At 43.4% G+C, this 23812-nt stretch overlaps 1 protein-coding gene across 1 annotated transcript in view; it reads right to left on the bottom strand.

Annotated features, from left to right (window-relative positions):
• KCNB1 (potassium voltage-gated channel subfamily B member 1) overlaps positions 1-22577 on the bottom strand; it is a 198844-nt gene extending 176267 nt beyond the window's left edge. The window contains exons 1-2 of the mRNA XM_035123028.3: positions 21967-22577; positions 18179-18843 (exon numbers count right to left, since the gene is read on the bottom strand). Of these exons, the coding sequence (XP_034978919.1) occupies positions 18179-18745 (567 nt within the window). The 5' untranslated portion in view covers positions 18746-18843; positions 21967-22577. The remainder of the gene's footprint in view (positions 1-18178; positions 18844-21966) is intronic.
• Positions 22578-23812: the final 1235 nt, after the last annotated feature.

The following is a 23812-nucleotide window of genomic DNA, read 5'->3' on the forward strand; positions in this document are numbered from 1 at the left end:
ATGGCAAATGAGTAAAGAGTAGGGGATTGGCACTTTGCCCTGGCTTTTGGCACCTGAGCTGTGTGTTTTCAGGATTGACCCTATTCTTGTGAATGTAATGTGTTTCAAGTGTTTCGCATTCCGAATTTTAAAGTTTTGTAACCTGGCCCTGGGAACTGCAGGTGAAGGAGACCTAATAAATTTAACAGTGATGATGAGGATGATAAAGGTGGCCACTGTGGCCACATATCCTACTTTACAGAAAGTCAGTTCTCTGTCTGGAGGGCTGTCATAGGGCAGGTCTCTGTTTGAAGGTCTGTCCAGCCCAAGTTTGTTTCAACCATAGAGGACTCTTAAGAAGGGCGATTACTGGGGCCTTGAATTTTTCCATCAACCATTAGCACCCAGAGAGTGGACAGCAGGCACACACCTGGTCAGTTTTCCCCACTGTGGGGATCATTTTCTTCTTCTTCGTTTTCTTCTAAATTTGCATCTCTGCAGACAAATGAGCAAATTAGCACATTTAATGCAAATCTGTGCTCCCTTTAGTCCTCTGTTTTGGCAGTTCCTCTTTCATTGTGTTGCTTAACTAATAGTAATAGGAGCTGCCATCAGGTAAACAAATGGGTCTAAAGCAGGCATAGGCAAACTCGACCCTCCAGTTGTTGCTAACAGGACCAGTGGTCAGGGATGGTGGGAATTGTAGTCCCAAAACATCTGGAGGGCTGAGTTTGCCTATGCCTGGTCTAAAGGCTTCACTTGATGTGCACTGTGCACACTGTTATTTGCTAGAGATCTAGGCTGCAAGGAAGGAGCTGAGAGAGGCACAACAATGCTTTGGTTTCTCCTGCCACATGGGTACAACGCAGCCAGGGAGGCTGAGCATTATAGGAAGTATATACTGGATTGACCTCAATGTTCAGCAAAGGCTGCTGGGTAACAGTGTGCCCTGAAATCAGTGAGTCTTTATACATCTCTTTGGAAAAGCATTGTTTTCCTCTAGGCAAATTCAATACTACAGAGTTGCTTTCTGGCTACTAATCCAACCATTTGAGGTGATCGCATTTCATTTGCATTTGGTGGGATTGTTAGGAGGTTTCAATTACTCCGATAAAATAACCTTGTGTGTGTAAACAGACAGGATTGCAGCGTATACCTGCTAATCAGCAAAATAACCTCTGGGGAATGAAAAATTCCTTGCAAATGCTACCAAAAATACACCCTTAAGATCATGGCAAGGATAGCAGCCAAGGTCACCTTGAACTGCAAGTAGAGTCTTGGATGCATTTGAAACGAGAACACCGTGTGCTGGGGCTGGCTCTCTGATCAGTTCTACTTTTGACATTCCCAAATTGTCATGAGGAATTTTTAAAGTCTAATATTAGTAACTGAATGCCCCAAAGTCAGGCACCATCCTCAACTGTGAACTTTCCCTGACAATATATAGCCCTGAAAAAAAAAATTCTGGCTCTTTAATTCAGCGATGCTAATATAAATGCATCCTGAAAATGGTAGATAGGAGACCTTAAGAGGAGATTTTGAAACATGGAGTAGCTCTTGTGTCAGTATTTAAATAGTAACAGCTAACATGATGGGGATCTTGTGTGGTTAAATGTGGCAGCACCTGCTGTGATTAATCAGGCCGTTACCTGAGAAAAATAGTGTAAGAATAGCTGTATGTAGGGATGGATTGATGGAAGAGTCTATTTCTGGCCTGTGTCAGCTCTACTTGTGTTAATTCGTAAATCCATTTTGCTCTGTTTTCCACATTAATTTTAGAAACATAAATGGGGTACAAAAATTCATAATGAAATGTGCATTTCAATCTGCATTTTTAAATGTTGTTTTCTAACCAAGCTCACATTTCTAAAATTAGTCTCTCTCAAGCTATGCTTACCCCCCCCCCCAATGCATATTTTGGTATAGGGCTTTTTGAGCTAAAAATTGCATTGCAAAATTCAGAGAAGTGCAAAATTCAAGGAATGCCTGTGTTATGACCCACACTTATCTGAGTCTCCCCACCCCTGTTCCAACAATACAGCCAGCCCTACCATCTTGGGATTAGACAAATTTTTAGAGGATTGGGCAAATTCATGGAGGATGTCTAGCAGCGGTCAAAGAATGATGATGATGATGACGATGGCAACAGCTAGGATCTGCCTCTACAGTAAGAGGAAGTAATGTTTCTGTATACCCATTGCTAGAGTAATGTTTCTGAAGTAATGCTTCTGGATAAACAGTTGCTGGGAATCACAGGTGGGCAGAGTGCTGTTGTGCTGGTGTCCTGCTTGCAGGCTTTCCTCGGGCATCTGGTTGGCCACTGTGAAAACAGGATGCTGGATTAGATGGGCCATTGGCCTGATCCAGGGCTCTGCGTAAAAGAACTGTCCTTCCAGTTTCAGGTTTATGTACAGCTCTTCAAAATCGAAGCAAGTGCCTCTTTCTCAAATCAAATCAAAAATTGAGAGAGGCACAGATAAATCCTCTATAATGGTTCTGTCAACCAGACGGTTATAGAGAGGCAAGAGTACATGCCATATCTAATGACCCCCTCACAGGAAACCCTCCTTCTGCCAGACAACTTCTTTCTATAAATGAGGAAGCTCTTGGCATATGTTCCAGTGTCAATTCAATTTCCCCACTCCCCACAGCAGCAGTAACAACATTTCCTGGATCATAATGGAAGCCAGATTCCATCTTCCACCCATGCCCTCCCACTTTAATTACATTGATAGTGAGATAGTGCAGCAATAAGTAGATTGGTATAAGAAAATATTCTCAACCAAATTGCTATTCTTAGGCTAGGTTCCTTGTTGCTAATTTTTGTCTTGGAGAATGTTTTATGCATCAATATTGCCTTGGAATTTCCAGCAGGAAGAAAACATTAAATGTACCATCATGCAATAGAGTAGATTTAATCCAATGGATAAGATAAAGGTAAAGGATCCCTGGATGGTTAAGTCCAGTCAAAGGCAACTATGGGGTTGTGACGCTCATCTCACTTCAGGCCAAGGGAGCTGGCGTTTGTCCACAGACAGCTTTCTCGGTCATGTGGCCAGCATGACTAAACCACTTCTGATGCAACGGACTAGAGCGCCCGGAAACGCTGTTTACCTTCCCGCCGCAGCAGTACCGTACCTATTTATCTACTTGCACTGGTGTGCTTTCAAACTGCTACGTTGGCAGAAGCTAGGACAGAGCAACAGGAGCTCACTCCGTTGCAATGATTTGAACCGCTGACCTTCTAATCGGCAAACCCAAGAGGCTCAGTGGTTTAGACCACGGTGCCACCCACGTCCCCAATGGATAGCACACAGCTCTATCCTTTGGTATATTACCAGCATCTGTAGCATGATGGTCTTTTGTTTATGAACGGTAAGGAATGAACTGTTGATATTTTGTCAGTGGGAGCTAATGCTGAGGTGATCTTGGTGGCAAGGAGTGCTTATTTCCAGGTATGTCTGTCCCTGGACTAAAATAATCTGGTATCAGTAACTCATGCTCTGGTGACCTTGTCTGGACTACTACAATACTACTGTGTGGGGCTGCCCTTGAAAATAGGCCAGAAGCCAAAGCTAGCGCAGAATATGGCTGCTAGGTTATTAATGGGGGCAGTAAGGCGGGAGAATGTAACATCAATTGCAAAAGCACTATGTTGGCTGCCTGTGCATTACTGGTAGGGACGTAGGAGAAATTGGATTTTGTTTGCATCTTAACGAGAAATTATGCAGTTCACACTTCCCCAACCAATATGCAAGCTGCCACACAGCTTCCCTTTGAAATTAGCACTTTTGCAATGCAGATCTCCAACAAAACAACATGTACAAAAATGCACCATATCAGGGGAAGGTGCTTGCAAAAAAAGTGTATATTAGTCAAAACTGCATACAAAAAAATTGGTCAGGAGAAAATTGCACTAAAATTCTTATGAATGTTCATGACCATTTTTTTTAATGCACATTACTGTGGAAATGTGGTAAACTGCATTGAAGGATGGAAAAGTGAGAAACTCACAGAACCAAAATTAACAATCTGCCCTAGCTACAGGCTACTGAGAACAGTTCATAAAGCCCTACGCATTTCAGGGCTGAAATATATGCAGCAGTGCCTCTTTCAATACCAGCCTACCTGAAGATTGATGAGGGTTCTCTGCTCATAATACCTGTGAAGATTCATAGGCAGAGGACACGCAGAATTGCACCCTCCACAGGCTCCTGTACCCTGCCTTACAGAGATTTAGACATGAACAGAAGACCATTTTGCTCAACCAGAGCTTCCCAGTTGTGGTGTTACCCCAACACCAAATTGTAGATCTGTGTTTAATGATGGTTACTTTGTAAATCCTTCAGGTTTGTTAAATATTTTCTTTACTTGAGGCATGGTACTGTTTCTCTTGCATTGCACATTGCCCTGAGCTTCTTTGAAGGAAGAGTGATTTATGAATATGGCAGGTAAATAAATATACTCATACAATGTACCTGCAGGCTGGTGATGGAGACCTGGTGTTCTGCTCATGTCTACGTGTGGCAAGGGAGAAAGAAACCCCTTTGTTTTAGCACTTACAAAGGATACGTAGCTCGGTAGTAGACCATAGAGAGGACCCAAAACTTTGCGCAACTGGTTTTTTACCCCCCCCCTTTGGAATAGAGAGGAAGGGGGGAAGGGGAAAGGGAAAAAAAACAGAGGGGGAAAATCTGAACATTTCTTTGGGTGGAAAGGCTTACTGAGACAAGCAAGTGGTCCTGATTGCCTGCTTTCCCAGAACAGGATGCTGGACTAGATGGGCCATTGGCCTGATCCAGCAGGTTATTTTTATGTTCTTATCTAGGGTGGCCACTTACTGAGATCTGCAGAAAATTTGCATGTGGGAATTGAAACTTGAAACATGTCTGTTTGCCCAGTGCTAACCAGGGTGGATTTGATTTATATCAAATCGATTTAAATCACAATTTAAATCACTAGTCAGTAAGACTTGATTTAAATCTTTTTTCTTTTCTTTTTTACAGAAAGACTCATTCCTGCTGGTATAATCTTAATATTTACAACCAGATGAAGGTTTCATTTTTGGAATAATAAATTTTCAGAGTAGTTTTTACAGTTATATGAAAAATTACTGATTTGGTTATACTATTAGAAATACAGACAGATGATTATGAAATTATTGTTTATATTTAGACAACTTTTCTGCTGCACTTTATTGGAAGGAGAAAAATAATCATTTCCTTAATAACAATTTAAACTATTTATTTAACTAAAACAATAACATTATAATCTATGTATCCATGTTTGTTAACTGATGTGGTGAAATGATTTTTTTTTAAAAAAAATAACCTTAGACTGAGTTTTAGCATACATGAAAAACTTAAAACAAATCCTTATTTCCCGATGAATAGCCTTTGGACTATAATGTAAATTAAATAGAAAACTATCTTTTGAAAGATTTTTCTTCCAAACGCATTTTACAGTATTTAAAAAATCCAATTAAAAAAATCTGATTTAAATTTTAAAAATCTGATTTTAAAAATTTATTCTTTAAAAAATAATTGATTTTTATCCACCCTGGTGCTAACTAGTTGTTGACAAACCACTGCAAGTCTCCTCCTGCTCTTCCTTCTTAGGGTTCTTTATCTTTAAACTGGACTTAGACAAAACAACCATTCAAACAGAGGGCTGCCTTCTAACAGCACTTCAATCACTGTAAACTATCAGTCAATATTCCCCCCAAATGCAACAAAACCTCTACAAAAGCACATCCATTATAAGCATCCATAATGAACTGTGTTAAAACTAGCCTGGTATAGATTTTGAAGACAGGCGATTAGATCTCTGGCCCACCTTAGTTTGATCTTATGACAAAGCTGTTAATATTTTAAACTTCTTGATATGGTGCCTCAGCTAGGCAAAAGCAACATTTATTTTGCTAGTGTTATTTTTGCACACCGAAACAAATGGCTGCATATATTTGACACTTATTCTACTTGTATAACAGTGAGGGCTCTCATAAATCCATTTGGATGTTTAATGAGGGAAGAGTAAACAGAACAAGATATAAATAAATATCATCTTCATTATTGGCCACAGCTCAATATGGAGACTTTCTCAAAGCTAAAGTATGAATAAAATCCATTAACTAGAGCTAATATAATCTTCCAAAGTATAACTTATCCGCTTCTTTATGGATTCCAAATCCCTATTCTGGTTGGAGTCATACGAATATCTCTTGCTAATTTGGAATAACTTCTATGAATCAATGCCCTAATTGTTATCTGAAGAACCACCTCCACTCATGCTAACCTGCCCATACTTGGAAGCTGGCAGCAGAGGTCCTCCTTAGGTCACTGCCTCTGAGAGCAATTTGATTGACAGGTGCTAGGGAAGGGCCTTTTCTGCATGGGCCCCCCATCTCTGCAACACTTTGCCAGCTGTGCTTGAACATGCCCCATGTGTTTAGAAAAGCCATGAAGACTAGGGAAGGCAGAGAAATTGGATTTTGTTTGTATTTCAAGCCAAGCTACCCAATTCATTCCAAAACCATACGTGAACCAAAATATGGCCATCCTTCAAAACCTGCACTTCTCCAAATGTTGCAATGCAACTCATGTTTACAAAAGTGCATATACTGGTGTAAATTGTGCAGAACAAAGCATTTTTAGTGAACATAATATACACACATGCATTACATTTTGGAAAATTGCAACCTAAAATGTGCATATTTAGAGAAATTCACACTGAAATGCTGAGGAATTTTCATGAGGACTTTAAAAAAAATGCAGACTGATGCGGAAATGATGTGGAACACTGAGCTTAAGCCTGGCAAAATGAGAAACCAAGAGAAGCTAAAACTGACAGATTTGGCAATCCCTTGCTTTTTTTTCTTGTGTGGTGTTCCGATTTCATTTTGGGTGCCGTCATATATTTATTAGTATTGTTATGGGTGGTGGGGGAGAGAGACAGGATGTTTGTGGTTTATTTTTACTAGCTATCAAGTATTTTATTGTTTTCCTGAAACGGAACAGTGTGGGGAGATTGCAGTGGTGGCTACAAGCAGTGGGGATGGAGATAAGCAAAAATGGCTTCCCCCTCCTACTCCACCAGATGAGCAAAGTCTGGGGGGGACGGGACCCATGGTTTCTGGCAAGGCAAAATGTTTGGGTGATTTTTTTCATTATAGACATCCAAGGGTGGGGTGGGGGGAGGAGGCATGGCTCAGGTCTTATCAGAAGATCAGTGATAATGGATTGTATTCAATGTAATATTACATACATGGTTCTGTCAATGCAAGGATTTATCTTTGCTCAATGGTATGTTCTTCCCCTCTGTCACCCACTGCACCCCATAAATCTGTTCAGGGCTTCCCCCCAACCCTCTGGAGCAGTTCTGGGGACAGTGCAGTGAAAGGAAGGAAGGAGGAAGGACGGGGGTGGGAATCTCACAGCACTAGCCAAGGACCTAGCTAAACATGTTTGACAGCAATCATGCGGTCCCCATTTGAAGGATATCTGTATGCTGTTTGGAATATTCAGAAAACATCCAGGGTGTGTGTGTGTTCATATCCAAATAGCAAAATTCGCAAAGGTCAATATTTGGGGGCAGATTTGCTTCATGTCTACAACAATACAGGTATTTTTAAAAGCACTGTGTTCTCAATGAGAAAACACTGAAAAGCAAGGGGAATAATCCTTGCTAACTTTAATTGTCGTGGCAAAGCACCTCTAAGGAAGCCTCCGCTTGAAAAATCCACATGAAAAGAAAAGGCGTTTAAGGAAATAACCTGCAACCCAACTTTCATTCCAGCTAAATCCAATCCAATTGGCAAGGGCAGCCGAGGAAAGCATGACTAAGTAAAGACACAGGAAACAGCGGAGCCTATAAGCAGAAGGCAAATATAAACAAATGGGCAAGGAGGATCAGGAGTGCTGGAAAAGTAAGCAGAAACAGGAGTTAAAGGAACTGTCTCAAAAGCAAACACCTAGCAGCATAACAGGGATTATTTCAAGCTAAATAATTTGCAGGAATTTGACAAGGATGTTGCCATCAGATGAGACAGAAGAAACTGATCCACTAAAGGCCTTGATAGGTGTTACAGCCTAGTAATTAGCTATTAATACAGAGGACCAATTCTCAATGCATTAAGAGTACCATCACTCTTGCTTAAGATTGTTGCCTATGCGTTGTCCAGTTGAGCTAGACTACATGAGATTTATTTGCTTATTTTCCCAAAGAAGAGGACCAAGCACTCAACACAAATAAAATGTATTGCCAAGTGCTTTCCATCACTATATCTGTATCCCTCCGAAAGAGATGGAGATCTCCTCACTGCAGCTTCATATTTGGGATGTGAGTCACCACTGTTCTGATTTTTTCCATCCCTGCAATTTCCATGTTCGCAGCTTCAAGGAGCGTGACAATGGCCATTGTGGCAGCCTGCAATTATGAATCAAAGCTGCCCAGGTTTTAGGGTGGAGAGGGTTGGCCTGATGTACTTGGGGAACACATGGCTGTCAGCTTCACAACAGTAGCTATGATAACGCGGTTGGGTTTCACACAGATTTTGTCACTCAGGGTTCAGCCCATAACTATGGAAATGCCGGGATGCAGAGTGAAGCAAAGCACACATATTTTTAGGATTAGGGTGCTCTTGCCATAGGACTGAGGAGTTTTAACCGTGTGCAAGAAGCTGGATTGCAACCTCCTAATCCAGGCAGTTTGCCAGTTTGTTTAATGATTCTGCGTGAAGAGGGTATTCTTCAGTATTATTCCATTCCGACTCTGGCATGGGGTAGAGAGCCAGTCAGTCTCCAACCCAACTGCACACTGAGACTTATTGATAATGTATAATATATACCGTATTGGCCTGAACATAAGCCACACTTTTTTCCAAATTCCAACCGTGAAAAGTTAAAGTGTGGCTTAAATTTGCGACCTTACAAAAATTGGCTTTTACGCACCAACCATTTCCGTTTTAATGATGGGGTGGGTGAGGGTAGATGGGATCTCCCCTCAGTCCTCCTTCCATGCCCCTGCAGATTCTTTTTGGATGCGAGTTCCCACAACCTCACAAACCCAGATCCCTTCCTCACTCAGTCTTCCTTGTGGGCATAGCAGGAGCCCAAAAGCCCGGCCAGGAATTCAGGAAGGAGGCTCCCATCTTTAGGAAGCGGAATCACGGCTCTGCCCCCGCCTTTTGCTCCATCTCTTTCCATGGAGCTGCATGGAGGTGTGCCCTCCCTACCATCGATGACCCCATTTATGGGTGTGAGTGCCTGCGGAATTTTAAGGGAGCGGCTTATATTCAGGAATTGTCTCTCCCCCCCCCTTGAATTTTAAAGGTGTGGCTTATTTGCGGGTGCAGCTTATATTCAGATATATAAATATAATTGAAGGATTTTCATAGACAACAAGAGTACATACAATGTCTCTGTTCCCAACAACATACAAATCGAGATTGCTAACTTAACCCAACAACCCATCACCGCCTCTCACACACATACAAAACTCACTGCAATTAACTGAAGGCAACCAACCAAGCTCTGAGTTCTCCAACCTCTCACACCGCCCAAACAAACAAACAAGCAAACTTGTTGATAATGTATGATGATCCAGTGGTTCCCATCCCAACTATTTCAGATCAAGAGATGGCAGCTCTACCATATTAGAACTTCTGTTAGGTTGTTGTCCACGTGTGGCATACAGCTGCATCTCACCAGTATTCTGGCATCTCCCCCCAGACATTTTGTACATATAAACAGAAGGTGTGAGTTGGATTCCGGTTGAGCCACACAGTAGGTCAGGGAGAGGGCAGGCAGCAGAAGCTGTAGATGCCTCATTACCCTCTCCAGTATCAGAGCTAATTGAGAAGATGAAATCTCCAGGTTACAACCTGGCAGTCTTAAATGCTTCACATGTCTCAACACTGCTCTCAAAGCTAAAGTCTGGATAGCTGCTTCTGATCAGGGAATGTATGTGTCACAAGTAGTGTGCTAACATGTGCACTACAGGCATGTACTGAGCTTTGGAAGTTGCATGGTAGTGACTCATGGCATTAAGAATGACTTTTACAGTGAAAAATCAACTGCATTCTCTTTTTTTGTGAAAAATAAGAGTCAGAAAAGAAGCTTTTAAGTGCCGACTACAATCCATTATGCTTTTATTTAATGTTGCGTCCATGGGGAACCTGTGTCATTCCAGATATTAGACTCCAACTCCCATGATGCCTGACTACTGGCTATGTTAGCTATGGGTTATGGGAGTTGGGAGCTCAACATAATCTGCAAGGGCCATAGGTTCCCCATCTCTGACTTAAACTTTAACAGATCATAGAAGCATCAATTCTTAAGAATGCAGAAGCAATTACGATGAGTTCATCCGACTGCCTCAGTAACGCTGGCTAGAGATTCCTCTCCAGCAATTCCCGAATTACTTCCACTGGATTGGTTTACACAGGAGAATGTGATGAACTGCTGGCAAAGAAAATGAAAGGCCCTTCCTTAGAAATAAGTAAAGGAGAAAGAGACTGTTGATCTTTCGGTCGCAAGACAATGCCACCTGCTCAACACAAAGGATGACATTTATGAAGTGGCTGCATACAATGGGTTAGGGCTGACTTGAAATGTGTGCAGATTGCAGTCCCCAAATTATTGTAATCAGGCACAGCTGTTTCACTCATAACAGAAGAGCAGAGCTTAAAATCTATACCCGGCATTTTACGGAAGATGCACTCCTTATGACAAGGACAAAGCACGAGTGACGCAGGATGTGTGTGATGGGATCTACTGCATCTTCAAAAAATTATACAATGGGTGCAGCAGGGCACTTTGAATTTGATGGAAGTTGCAGCACCAGGAAAGGGAGTGCTTTAGTATTAGCAGCTCAGGCTGTTTCCCTAATTTAAGTCTCCCCTTCCCCCCAATAATTCTATTGGACCTGCACACTCCTTACTCTCCTTCTGACCATTATAATAGCAGCTTTAGGGGAACAGTACTGGGAAAGGGCTGAACAATCCAGCACAGCTGCTCTAATGAATTCCTGAGCCTTTTGCATCCATTCTAAAGTAAAAGAAACAAAAGTAATGCAGTCCAATGATAGATCATTGGTTTGCTCACATTCTTCTAGAGACGGTCATTCAGTCTAGGGAACGAACATCATACCTCTCCACATATGAGGCTAAACAAGCCACATTGTTTGATGAACACCGATCTACGATGCTCATTTTGCCTCAGATCCTCAACACTTCTCCAGATTCCATTTCCCCTTCCCCATGTGTACAATAAAAGTATTGCCAAGAGTAGCTTTCCTCTTTCTCTGCAGGTTTACGGCAACCCTGCAAATAAGCCCCCCAAAATTACTAGGCTGCAAAATAAGTAAGTAAATAAACAAATCACCAGCCTGCTGGCATCTGGCAGATGAGAAACCAAGGAGAAGCAGCAGCTTGTGGCCTTTCTATGCTGGGGCCTATGGAGAGGACTTCCCTCCTCTGACAACCCAATTGTTTTCTATGTTGGGTGCAGAAAGGAGAGAGGGAATAAATACTCTGTCTTTCCTCTACCAGTCATAGAATCATAGAATCATAGAGTTGGAAGAGACTACGAGGGCCATCCAGTCCAACCCCCTGCCAAGCAGGAAACACCATCAAAGCATTCCTGACAGATGGCTGTCAAGTCTCCGCTTAAAGACCTCCAAAGAAGGAGACTCCACCACACTCCTTGGCAGCAAATTCCACGGGCGAACAGCTCTTACTGTCAGGAACTTCTTCCTAATGTTTAGGTGGAATCTTCTTTCTTGTAGCTTGAATCCATTGCTCTGTGTCTGCTTCTCTGGAGCAGCAGAAAACAATCTTTCTCCCTCCTCTATATGACATCCTTTTATATATTTGAACATGGGTATCATATCACCCCTTAACTTTCTCTTCTCCAGGCTAAACATACCCAGCTCCCTAAGCAGTTCCTCATAAGGCATCGTTTCCAGGCCTTTGACCATTTTGGTTGCCCTCCTCTGGACACGTTCCAGCTTGTCAATATCTTTCTTGAACTGTGGTGCCCAGAACTGGACACAGTATTCCAGGTGAGGTCTGACCAGAGCAGAATACAGTGGTACAGCGGAATACAGTCCACTCACCTGCATGTGATTCCTTGTTGCCTATTGCTACCAAGAAAGTGCTTAAGTACAAGGCTTACTTAGCTTACTTTGCGTTACAGATTAATCAACCCGGAATGTTATCACGGTCACTGAATAGCACTACCATAACTATATTGGAAAGTGCGGAGATTAATTTATGCCAATATCCAGACAAAGTTAAGCACTTTTACGTTCAGTTTACTTCAGTTGAAGAAAGTTACATTTGTTCTTCATTCACCCACTGAAACCAATGGGACATCGAAATGTTTGATTTTGCCTATGCTGTTCTTCTTTTATGTCTAGCTCTGATTTTGATAATGATAGTATGATTAGTGTGTGTTGAAAGGCACCAGGTGGCTTTTTTAAAGTGATCTTATCAACAGCTCAATATCCCCACCTTTGCTTATCCAGTAAATATTAGAGAAATAAGTTACAGCAGATTCTGATGAATGCAAAATGGAGTCTTGGAGAACAAGGTGCAAAGAAATTTGAGTTTGGAGAGGTGAATCCTACTCGGTTAAATCACGTAAATGTGGTTGGTTTTGTTTTCTAGCACCAAACTGAAGCCTATAGATATCAGAGTCCCATTTTGCATGGCTTTGCTTGGATAGATGAGCCAGCCAGTTGCTGGTCAGTGTCAATGGCAGATGCATTTACTCATTAACCCATCCCACCCCCCCTTCCACATTAATCTGTGATTGTTATTGTTGTTAAAACATATATACATGAGTTTCACATTTCAGTACATACCGGTATTTAAATAAGGATTTAAATTTATTTTCACTCAGAATACACATACTGTACAGTGGTACCTTGGTTCTCAAATGCCTTGGTAATCAAACAACTTGGAACCCGAACACTGCAAACCAGGAAGTAAGTGTTCCAGTTCGCAAACATTTTTCAGAACCCGAATGTGCTCTGTTTTGAGTGTTACACTTCCGTTTTGAGTGGCACACTTCCGTTTTGAGTGGCACACTTCCATTTTGAGTGTTACGCTGATGATTTGAGTGTTACGATTCCAATTTGAGTGCCACACTTGTGTTTTGAGTGTTACACTGAGGTCTGACTGTTTTTGCTATTTATTTTGCACTTATGTTTTTGCGGCTTTTTTCTTTTGTTTTTGCGACTGTGTAGAACCCAGGTCAGCTACTGATTGATTGTGTAGCTGCAGTACATTGCTTATTGCTTTAATTTTATGGATCAATGGTCTCGTTAGATAGTAAAATTCAAGTTAAATTGCTGTTTTAAGGGTTGTTTTTAAAAGTCTGGAACAGATTAATCCATTTTGCATTACTTTCTATGGGAAAGCACGCCTTGGTTTTGGAACGCTTTGGTTTTGGAACAGATTTCCGGAACAGATTAAGTTTGAAAACCAAGGGACCACTGCATTAAATGGGTTTTGATACATTTAAACCACCAAGAATTACACTGCAACAGTAGCAGTTGGTGGGGTAGCAATTTCTATTTAGTTACCTAGTAAAATTTAACCACCGCTTGATCAGAAAATTTATCCACCGCTGGATCATTAAAAAATCCTCAAAGCGGTTTACAAAAAAAGTGATTTACTTTTCATCACCAGCATCACTGCAGCTTACCCAGAGGGAGAAAAGAGAGGCAGCAACAAGATCAGTGTACTGCAGACACATCAGTGGCAGCACTGGATTCACTCCACAGGGGAATTTACACTGCACTCACCCCACTCACTCCAATTAAGCCGTAGCAGTGCCAATGTTGGGAGGCAATCAAGCAATGCCCCCTTGCCTTGCTGACCACTACTGCATTGCAACATTTATTTGATAGATAGCTAAATTATGATCCATGTGTTGGTGCAGATTAGGTCAGTCTGACACATGGGGATTTGCTGAGATCCAGTTCATCAGATATCCCAGCTTGGAGCTTAACTTTCCTTCTATGAAAGAAACATCAAGTTCATATTCCTGGAAAAGGTCTCTCCACCTTTTGCTTTCTTCTGCAGTTCTCAGCGCACCCCCCCCCCCGAAAATGTGCTTAGGGGGTTGGGGAAAACTTGGCAGTGGTGTGGGGATACCCTAAATGTTACTGTTTGTTTACATGCTGCCTTTTGGCTTTAAAAAAAAAAACCACCACCAAGGTGGCTCACGAATAATCAACACACAGAATCAAGTACAAACAATACAAATTATTAAAGCTCAAAGCAAAATCTTAGAGCATTTCAAAGGTATGAAAAGGCAAATACATTCCATCTTGCTGCCAAAAAAGGCAATAAGGGCAATTGCCACAGAAATACTAGAAAGAGCAAGAGCCTCTCCCTGGGAATGATTTGGATATAATGTATGTTTGTGGGGCAGGTTGAAGAAGCAGGAAGACTTGGTGGAACCATGCCCTCTTATGTGAACAGAGGAGCAACTCAGCATCTGAGCCTGTGCTTGGAATCTCAGCAGCGGAAGCTTGCAAGGAAGTGCAATGTGCTTCCACAATCCTCTCTAAATTAGTACATAAGCCTGCAATTGCTAAATGCATTTACACTGGATTTCTCTCTCCCTCTCTCTCCAGAAAGCAAACCTTAGAATGGATTTGACTTATAAATCACAAAAGACACTTCTTTGGCAAGGATGATCACCCTCATATACAATAAATCATGAAACATCAACAGCCTCTAATGGATTTTGATTCTGTGCCATAGCCGGCCTAAGCCGGAGGCCGACGTTTTGGGATTCTGTACGCATGCCAAAACACCCTGATAAATTATTCACATTCAGCACTGTGACATCTGAAATATATATTTAAAAAGGCAGCCTGGATCTGTCTGTTGTGAGAAATAAAAACGACAATTGGTTTTTTTGAAAGCCACACAACATCCCTTCTCCTGACACGCTGCATCAGATGTCCCTCATTCCTTGAAACGCCTTCCCAGAACTTTAAAGGAACTATCAGTTTCTTTTACGATCACCGGGCTGTGCTCATGCAGAAGCATCTAATCCAGGTTTTACGAAAACGAAGTGCAAAGTCTGCTTGCTAGAATGTGCAATTTGCATATCACAGCGTATTCCGAGACCATCCCACTGACTAGAAAAATGGCAACTGCTTCCATGCCAATTTGTTTAATGGTCGTGGTTTTCAAAGATTCTTCAAGAAGAAGAAGAAGAAGAAGAAGAAGAAGAAGAAGAAGAAGAAGAAGAAGAAGAAGAAGAAGAAGAAGAAGAAGAAGAAGAATAATTTGGATTTGATATCCCACCTTATCACTACCCGAAGGAGTCTCAAAGCGGCTAACATTCTCCCCCCCCCACAACAAACACTGTGAGGTGAGTGGGGCTGAGAGACTTCAAAAAAGTGTGACTAGCCCAAGGTCACCCAGCAGCTGCATGTGGAGGAGCAGAGACGCAAACCCAGTTCACCAGATTACGAGTCTACCACTCTTAACCACTACACCACACTGGCTCTCAGAAAATACTACTTGTTGAAATGCCCCGTAGTTTATGCAATGAAGTTCTGCATGTCGCAGAAGATTTTGGGAGGTGTTTTGCTCCCTTCATCCAAGACACTCAAGGCTTTGGGGATGTCACCACTGCCACATCTCAACTGAGCACACAGTTGACAACATTCCCCTCTTGCTGCACCATACAAAATAAGGTTGATAACCAGCTGCCACTCCAGGAAGCTTGGGGAACAAATGTAGCTCAGTGGTGGAACCGACAGAAGGTCCATGAGTCCAACATCTCCATGGAGGGCTGTGGAAGACCCTTGCCTGAAATCCAGGAAATACTGAGCTAGATGGACCAACAGTCTGACACAGTAGGAGGCAGTTTCCTTTGTTCTAACCTTTACTGATCTTCTCACTGAGAAACTCTTGGTAAGTTTCCCAGGAGCCTCAGGGTTCCACAGAACTCAGCTTGAAAACCGCTGCTTTACTATGAGACCCACATGGTTTCTTAATAGCTGACCATCTGACGTTTTCAAATTTAATGCTACACATTGCTAATATGATAGCCTTCACATTTGCACCCAGTTTCTTTGTGGTTATGCTGGTGTTTATTTGTTTGTTTATTGCATTTGTAACCCACCTTTTTCCCCCTCCAAGGAGCTCAATGTGGTATATACCGGTACATGGATCTCCTCCTCTTTAATCAATCCTCACAACAACCTTGTGCTGAAAGGCAGCGACTGGCCCAAGGTCACCCTGAACCTTGGTTTCCCAGGTCCTAGTCTGGCACTCTTGCAGCAACACCACACTGGCAGCTTCAAGGTCATAAACTGGTGATGGTGGCTTTTGGAGCCTTAGTCTTTCCAAGGTGTATCTCACCCACCTACCCCTCGAACAAAAAAATGCTGAGCCTGAAGTATCGTTTTTCACATTATATTTTCTAGATGGTACAAGTATGAAATACTGCATGGGTAGCAATAGGAGATTTAAATCAATACTTTTCTTTAAATACACAAGGGTATGAAAGGGTTAGGTCACTACTTTGGAGTGCTTTAAAAGGGAAAGGGATTGATACAACCATGCACCCTTCACAAGAGATGTGGTGTGTGTATATATATCATGTTTTGATTAGCATAGCCTAAGGCAGCAGTGTTGCAAGCTCCTTGCCCATCTGTTAGGCAGCCAGGTTAGAGCAAGTTTCACCTGAAGTTACCTTTTGCTGTTGGGTCTGTATCCCCCATTGCTGACCCATTCTGACTGGCAGAAGATCTCCAGGGTCTTCAACCAGAATTCTTTCATCACTTTGATGCCTGAGATCCTTTGAACTGAAAATGCCAATGAAGTAACCTGGAACCTTCTGCATGCACTTATCATTAGGCCAAGGACCCTCTTCTGCCCTTTTTTCATGACTTCCTGTCATTCAGTTCTTGATTGAAAGACAGGGCAGAACATCACCCACTTCTATCAAGTTGCTTGGTGTTCACAATAATATATATATATGCCCCTGCACAAACACACAAAAGCCACCCCTCAAATTGGGGCCTTTAGCAGTCTCAGAACTTATATAAGTGGCAGGCTGAGACTATCAGAGTGGAAGCCTCTAACTTTCTATACCTAACAAATTAAAAAATTCCTTCAGTAGCACCTTAAAGACCAACTAAGTTTATATTTTGGTATGAGCTTTCGTGTGCATGCACACTTCTTCAGATACACTAGAAACAGAATTATGGAATCCTACCAATCTGGTAGTACCAGACCCCATGCAGATACTGTGCTTTTTTCCTTCTTTAAACAAGGTCAGTCCTCTGTAATCACAAGAAAAAAATAATGTTTTCAGATCTTCCAAAAGTGCCCGAGACTAGAAATGAAAAAAATGGTGGTGGTCCAGGAGAGGGGGCTATCAACATAACCACTAGAACACTGCATCCAGAGAATGGAGCAGCTGGAACAAACATTAGGAAGCCATCACTGTCCAGGGGTGGGGGTGGGGAATGGGAAGAGTAGCACACTTGTTGAATTTAAACACAGAACTTAAGTAATTATAGTCTGCATAATGTGAATGGTATATCAATATAGTGAACTTAGCTGCTACCAAATCAACAATTCAATTGACACGAGTAATATTTTCATAGCACATACCAGTGGAAGGAAAATGAACCTTTAGGTAATGAATTGAAATATGCTATATTGCAATGACACCAAAATCCATCCTTTTTGGGATACTAACACCAAACACTCTTCAGGAGATTTGGCAAAGCTCCAATGCATCCATTCATGATTTATGAATATATTACATATCTGGCTTTGGCTATTTGAAGTGTTTGCATAATGTGTCCATGGCCCTTTTAAACTTTCCATTAAGTGCTTTGGTCCCCCACAGAAAGTCCTCTACTCTTGTGTCAGTAAAAATGCAGGAAGTGCAGAATGACAGGTCAATCTGTGTCTATGTCCCCAAATCCTCTCTCTTAAAAACAACACCGAATCATAACTCCATAATATGAAAGTACAGAAAAGAAAAGACTTGAATGGCACACTGGAATGTGGCAATCCCTTTTGATGCTGCGGGCAGTACAGCCAGGATAGTACAATAAAACACTCAAAGCCCAGTATTCCCCAGCCGTTACTCTGATCAATAGGTACATGCCGTCTCCGCAAGAGATAAAGTATGTGTAGCTTAGACGTTACCTTGGCTGCTACAGAAGAATTGGGCTTCTCCAGAAGGTCCCAGAGCTTTTTCCTCTTCTCGGCGCAGCAGGTGTTATCAAATTCCTCTCCTTCCCTGTCTCGCATTGTTTCTGCTTCCCTCTTGAGCTCCTCGTTCATCTGCTCCTTCTTCTGGTGGTACCTTGCCTGGCAACAGGACTCCAGATAGATCTCGTCGATCCCCCAATAGTCCAGTTCTTGGCTGAAGGACAAGGCACACATTTCCTCCATCATGTGCAGCTTGCCAGTGCGGTAAAAGTTCAAGATAGAAGTAAATGCCCCTGGGTGCCTATCAAAGAAATACTCGTTCTCCTCCAAGTTGTAGTCGTCACATATATCCATAAGGGATTCATGGGTGTTGCAGTCTCTGAGCTTACCCAACCTTGTCCGTGGCAACCTGTCCAGGGTTCTCCATAAAACCTCATGGGCCAAGCCACCCACATTAAGCTTAACCCTTCTGGAGCAGGCCTTGCTCCTGACAATCTCCATGGGATCGGGAGGCAAAGAGGTAGTCGATCGAGATCCATGCTTATTCATCCCCGCAGGCATTGCTTGTCTCAGGAAGGCTGGAACAGGCTGATGAAAGCTTCCAGGGCACTCACACTTCTCAGCAGGACCTCTTCATCTGCCCTCCTTCTCCTCCATGCCTGGAAGAGAGAAAAATCCACAGAGCTACTGGCGACTTCTGGGGATCAAATGAGAGCCTCTTCCTTTGTTTATGGGCTGCCTGCTTGATCAATTAATCAGGCAGCTGTACAAACAGCTCTGTTAGTCTGCTTGAAGGAGCAGCAGGGACAGAAGGCTGGCTGCAAGAGCACAGGTCGCTGTTCAGCTTAATGGTGCTGAAACTGAACAGAGAGTCTTAAGAGTGGTGAGCTGGGGGAAGGGTGCAGGGTGGCGATCAGGCTAGCTTTTTCTTGCCACTAGCCCAGCAAGACTTTAGAGCAGCCTTTGCCTGATTCTACCGGTATACATGGCAAGAACTAATTGCAATGGAAGGGAACCCTGTGCGCTGTCCACACCCCAGGTGCTGAAATAGATTTTGTAACACATGTTTTTCAGCCTCTGGGAAAATACCAGTGCCATGACACAGAATCACAGAATTGTAAAGTTGGCAGGGACCACGAGGCCCATTTAGTCCCACCTCCTGAAGTGCAGGAATCTTTCAACCAGCATGGGGTTTGAACCTATAATCCTGAGATTGAGGGTATCTACCAACTGAGCTATTGCAGTGTTTGTGTTTGGGGCAGTGGTGCTGTCAGGGTAGGGTTCTGGGACAAGTCCCCACTCAGCAACAGAGAGAGAGAGAGAGAGAGAGAGAGAGAGAGAGAGAGAGAGAGAGAGAGAGAGAGAGAGAGAGAGAGAGAGAGAGCATGTGGGCCCCTATGTGGCTCACAGGCAGCTTACCATGATTTTGAAGTTACCACCTAAAGAGTCTCCCACCCCCATATGTCCATTGAGTCTGGAGTCTAAAATTACCAAGATGCCCCACTGGTTTGTAGTGGAATCTGGAAGACCCCATGAACCCCAGTTGACAGCTCATCGGAGCAGCTTCCATTGTAATTAATTTTGCTCTCCTTGAAGTAATATGTATTCTGTATTCTCATCACCACTACCCACCCTCCTTTTCTTCTGGACCTTTACTTAGATTTGTGGACTCCCTCCCCCAAACTGATGCATCAAAGCATTTGGGTATGTGTTACATTGAACAATCAAGTGAAAGCTGAAATACTTGGTTACTTAAGAAAAGAGACCTGCATGTTTTGGTTTAAAGGCAATGTACAGTACATAACAGTTTGTTGCTATAAGTCCAGTCTGTCCCTCACCCTTTCATTCCTTCCCCACTCTCTCTCACACACAAACACGCAAATAGATGTCCCAGCTTGATTCTAGGCACGATGAGAATTTTGATGTCCCTAGCAAAAGGACTAGTTTGTACAACCATAATTTTTTGGATTTTGGAAAGGGAGTAGGTGGGAAGTCTGATGTACAGAATCATCTCCTACCCAAGCTACAGCCACTGGTGTTCATTTGATCCCCACTGTTTCAACTGGTAAGGCTAATTGAGACATCCAAACACCTTTCCCTAGAGAAGTGGGTGAATCCCAGAGACATAAATGGGAAAACCAGGTACACACCCACCAAGAGGCATATTTTGTGATCCAAGCACGAACCTTTCATACAAACTCTTCTCTGAAGACATGCTACATACAATGTTGTATATGGGTTAGGATACAGGGGGGGCATTAAAAATCACTATAATTCTGCAAGAAACTCTACACATCAAATTGTCATATGCCTTTTTATACTCCCTCCCCAAATCATACATAAATGAAGGCTGGGATATTTAGGAACCCCATGTTTTGAAGTTAGTTCAACCAATAGCACTTCCTTCCAGGTTAATGAGTTTTAAGACTGGGAAAGTAGTGTGCAATTTGTATCCACTGGTTTTCCTTTTTTTCTTCTACATGCTCTTTAAGAGGCATTTCTCAGTTTTCTCTCTTCTGATGAACTATGAACTTTAAAAGAGAATCATGGAGGGTTTTCCCCCCATTATTCTTTTAGCTATTGGGAGAAACAGAAATGCTTCTAATCTAGTCTCCTCACATGTGCTTCTAATCTGTCCCCGTTATAAATTTAACTCAGAGACATCAGAGGCACAGGCCGGCACTAATAGTTTACACAGCAGCACCTGATCACACACTGTTCTACATTCAGAAAGTCTAGCATGGAGCAAAGTTGAATGACATTCACAGTCTGATAGTCCTGTTCACATTGGGTATGGGTAAAACAAGCCATATCTAAGGCTATTATTCTCTCCTCTCTCTCTCTCTCTCTCTCTCTCTCTCTCTCTCTCTCTCTCTCTCTCTCTCTCTCTCTCTCTCGTAAGCTCTGGAAAGGCAGATATGTCAGAGACTAATCTTTTGTAAATCACCACTTACAAAAACCTCTCACCTTATAAAGGTCTCTAGTGGAATGAGTGAATAGGGGAGCGGCACACCTATTTTAATTCATTTAAGTAAGATACTTGGGAAAGCAAAGTCTGCTGAGCTTAAATTGGCTACATCTGTTGGTGAGTTTGGGGCAAATGCCTCCAGGGAAATTGGTGCCATTAAGCTCAAAGAAAGACTGACACACTTCTTCCATTTAAGTCTACAAGAAAGAAAGACTACACCACGGTGTGTGTACGTTGTTGATGGAGATGGTGCGGAGACAGAGAACCCGAGTTTATAACCTGAGTGGGAACAATCATCACATTTATTTCCAGCTCTTAAAAAAAGAAAGAAAAAAAAGAATGTGGGGTTTCTATGGGAGGGAGTGTTAAAGAATTTCCATCTCCTCCATTTATTTCCCCCTCTACCCAGCAATAACTAATAGGAGTCGTCATAACAACAGCCTTTAAAAAAAAAAATATGCAGCCAGTAGAAAGAGCTAGCAACACTGTTGCTTATACAAGATGGGAGAAATCCGGGAGAAGAAGAGGAGGAGGAGGAACGGTTCCTTCTCTTTCCCCACGCCTGACTACAATCCTACAAGGGATTTAGGGGGGGAGTCAGATCCCCCCCCTCATCGACGGGGACCCAACCCTCGATTTGAGAAGCAGGACCCTCGTGCAGCTCCCCAGCCCAGCCTGCGCATCCACACACAGGAGCTGCTGCCCCGGGCAGATGTGATCCTCTAGCTCCCAACTCCGCCTAGGGCTTGCCCCCGTCTCACCCTCTCCCCACCCCTGGGTCCCCGCCTCCCCACCCCCCAATTCCGCCACTCACTTCTCTTGCCACGATCCCGGAGAAAGGAGGCGCCGGGGGGTTCCGGGGGGCGGCGAGGGCATCGGTCGGCCAGCTCGCTCGCTCGCTCGCTACATCCTGCTCTGGGCTAGCTCAGCAGGCAGGCAGGCGTCGCGGGCATCCTCGGCGGCGGCGGCGGCGAGAGGTGGGGGGGGGGCGAGCAGGGGAAAAAGAAAACCCCCACCGGGGACGAAATCCCAGGATAACCCCTTCCGTAGCTGGATGGGGAGAGCGAAGGCAGCAGCTCCCCCCACCCTGGGTCAAGGCGTCTCCGTGGGTCTCGAGAGTCGCCCCCCTCCCTGTCGCAACAAGCGTCTCGCAGGCCCTCGCGCCGATCCGGCTGCGCTTCTTGCCCAAGCCCCACCTTCAGCTCCGCCGACGCCGCGCGCGGGGCCCGGGCCCAGCGGGGAGGAAGCGCCCGCCGCTCAGTCAGGGAGCGCGGGCCTGTGTGTGTGTGTCTCCTTCCCTCCTTGTCGCCTTTCCTTCTTTCTCTCTCTCGCTTCTTGCTAACGGAGATCAACAAGTCCAGCCTGAGCCTCCAGCTTCGCCCTGCGATTCTGGTTGCGCGGAGTTTGGCTCGAGCGGATTAGAAGTTGGAGGAGAAGGGAGATGGGGAAGAGGGGAAGGAGCGAGCTCCATCTAGAGGCCGGCATTGCAGAGCAGAGGCCACGCAAGGAAGGAATGTGCCCCCAGGGTGGCTAAAAAGAAAGAGCTGAACAGACTTCCAGACTCCCAACCTTCCTTCTAGGTTTTAAAGCAGAGGTTGGATGGTCATCTGTCATGTATCATCTAGTTGAGATTCCTGCATTGCAGGGGGTTGAGACTAGATGACCCTGGGGTCATAGCTGCCAAGTTATCCCTTTTTTAAAGGGATTTTCCCTTATGCTGAATAGGCTTCCTCGCGAGAAAACTTGGCAGCTATGCCTGGGGTCCCTTTTTCAACTCTACCATTATATGATTAATAAACGTTCAGCAAATGGAATCCAGTTAGTTTTGCCACGGCCTGATGGTTATCAGCTTGTGGTAACATGGAGGCTGGCTTTTTCACTGGTAGCACCTGTATTGTGCTGTAATAAGAAAAAGACCCATCATCATTGGCATTCAGCCGGCTCCTCAATACACGCCTATTTGGGCAACCATTTTAATGGGACTCTTTTATTGTAAATTTTACTCATGGATGGGTTTTAATGTTTTGATGGAATGGATTTCTTCTGTATTTTGTTTAGGCATGGATTTTATAACCGATTTTATACTTATAAACCACTTAGCGACCATTTTGGCATACAAATTAATACCTCTCCCCCCTCCAGGCTGATGATGAATTCTGATGAGCTCAAAAGCTTGCATATTTATTTGTGTATTTTCCTTTGGGATCCTGTGTGTGTGTGTGTGTGTGAGAGAGAGAGAGAGAGAGAGAGAGAGAGAGAGAGAGAGAGAAATATACTTGGAGTCCTGTAGTGACTTCATGCTCTTTATTGCAGCTTTCAAAACAGTGATAGAAATACCCCCCAAACCTCAGGCTTTTATATACATTATTTAAACAATGAGTCCCATCTGATTGGCTGATTTTGCTTCCCTCCTGGAACTTGATTGGTCTTCTCCTGCAAGCCAATCAGTTGTTGCATTCTAGGATCCTTCTTGCCTATTGTTCTAGGATCCAAGCTTAGTACATAACAGCTCATGCATGGAAATTCTCTCTCTCTCTCTCTCTCTCTCTCTCTCTCTCTCTCTCTCTGTGTGTGTGTGTGTGTGTGTGTGTGTGAGAGAGAGAGAGAGAGAGAGAGAGAGAGAGAGAGAGAGAGAGAGAGAGACATTCATAATGTATATG

This window comes from Zootoca vivipara, chromosome 7 (assembly GCF_965207765.1).
Source record: "Zootoca vivipara chromosome 7, rZooViv2.hap1.1, whole genome shotgun sequence".
In the NCBI taxonomy this organism is placed as follows: domain Eukaryota; kingdom Metazoa; phylum Chordata; class Lepidosauria; order Squamata; family Lacertidae; genus Zootoca; species Zootoca vivipara.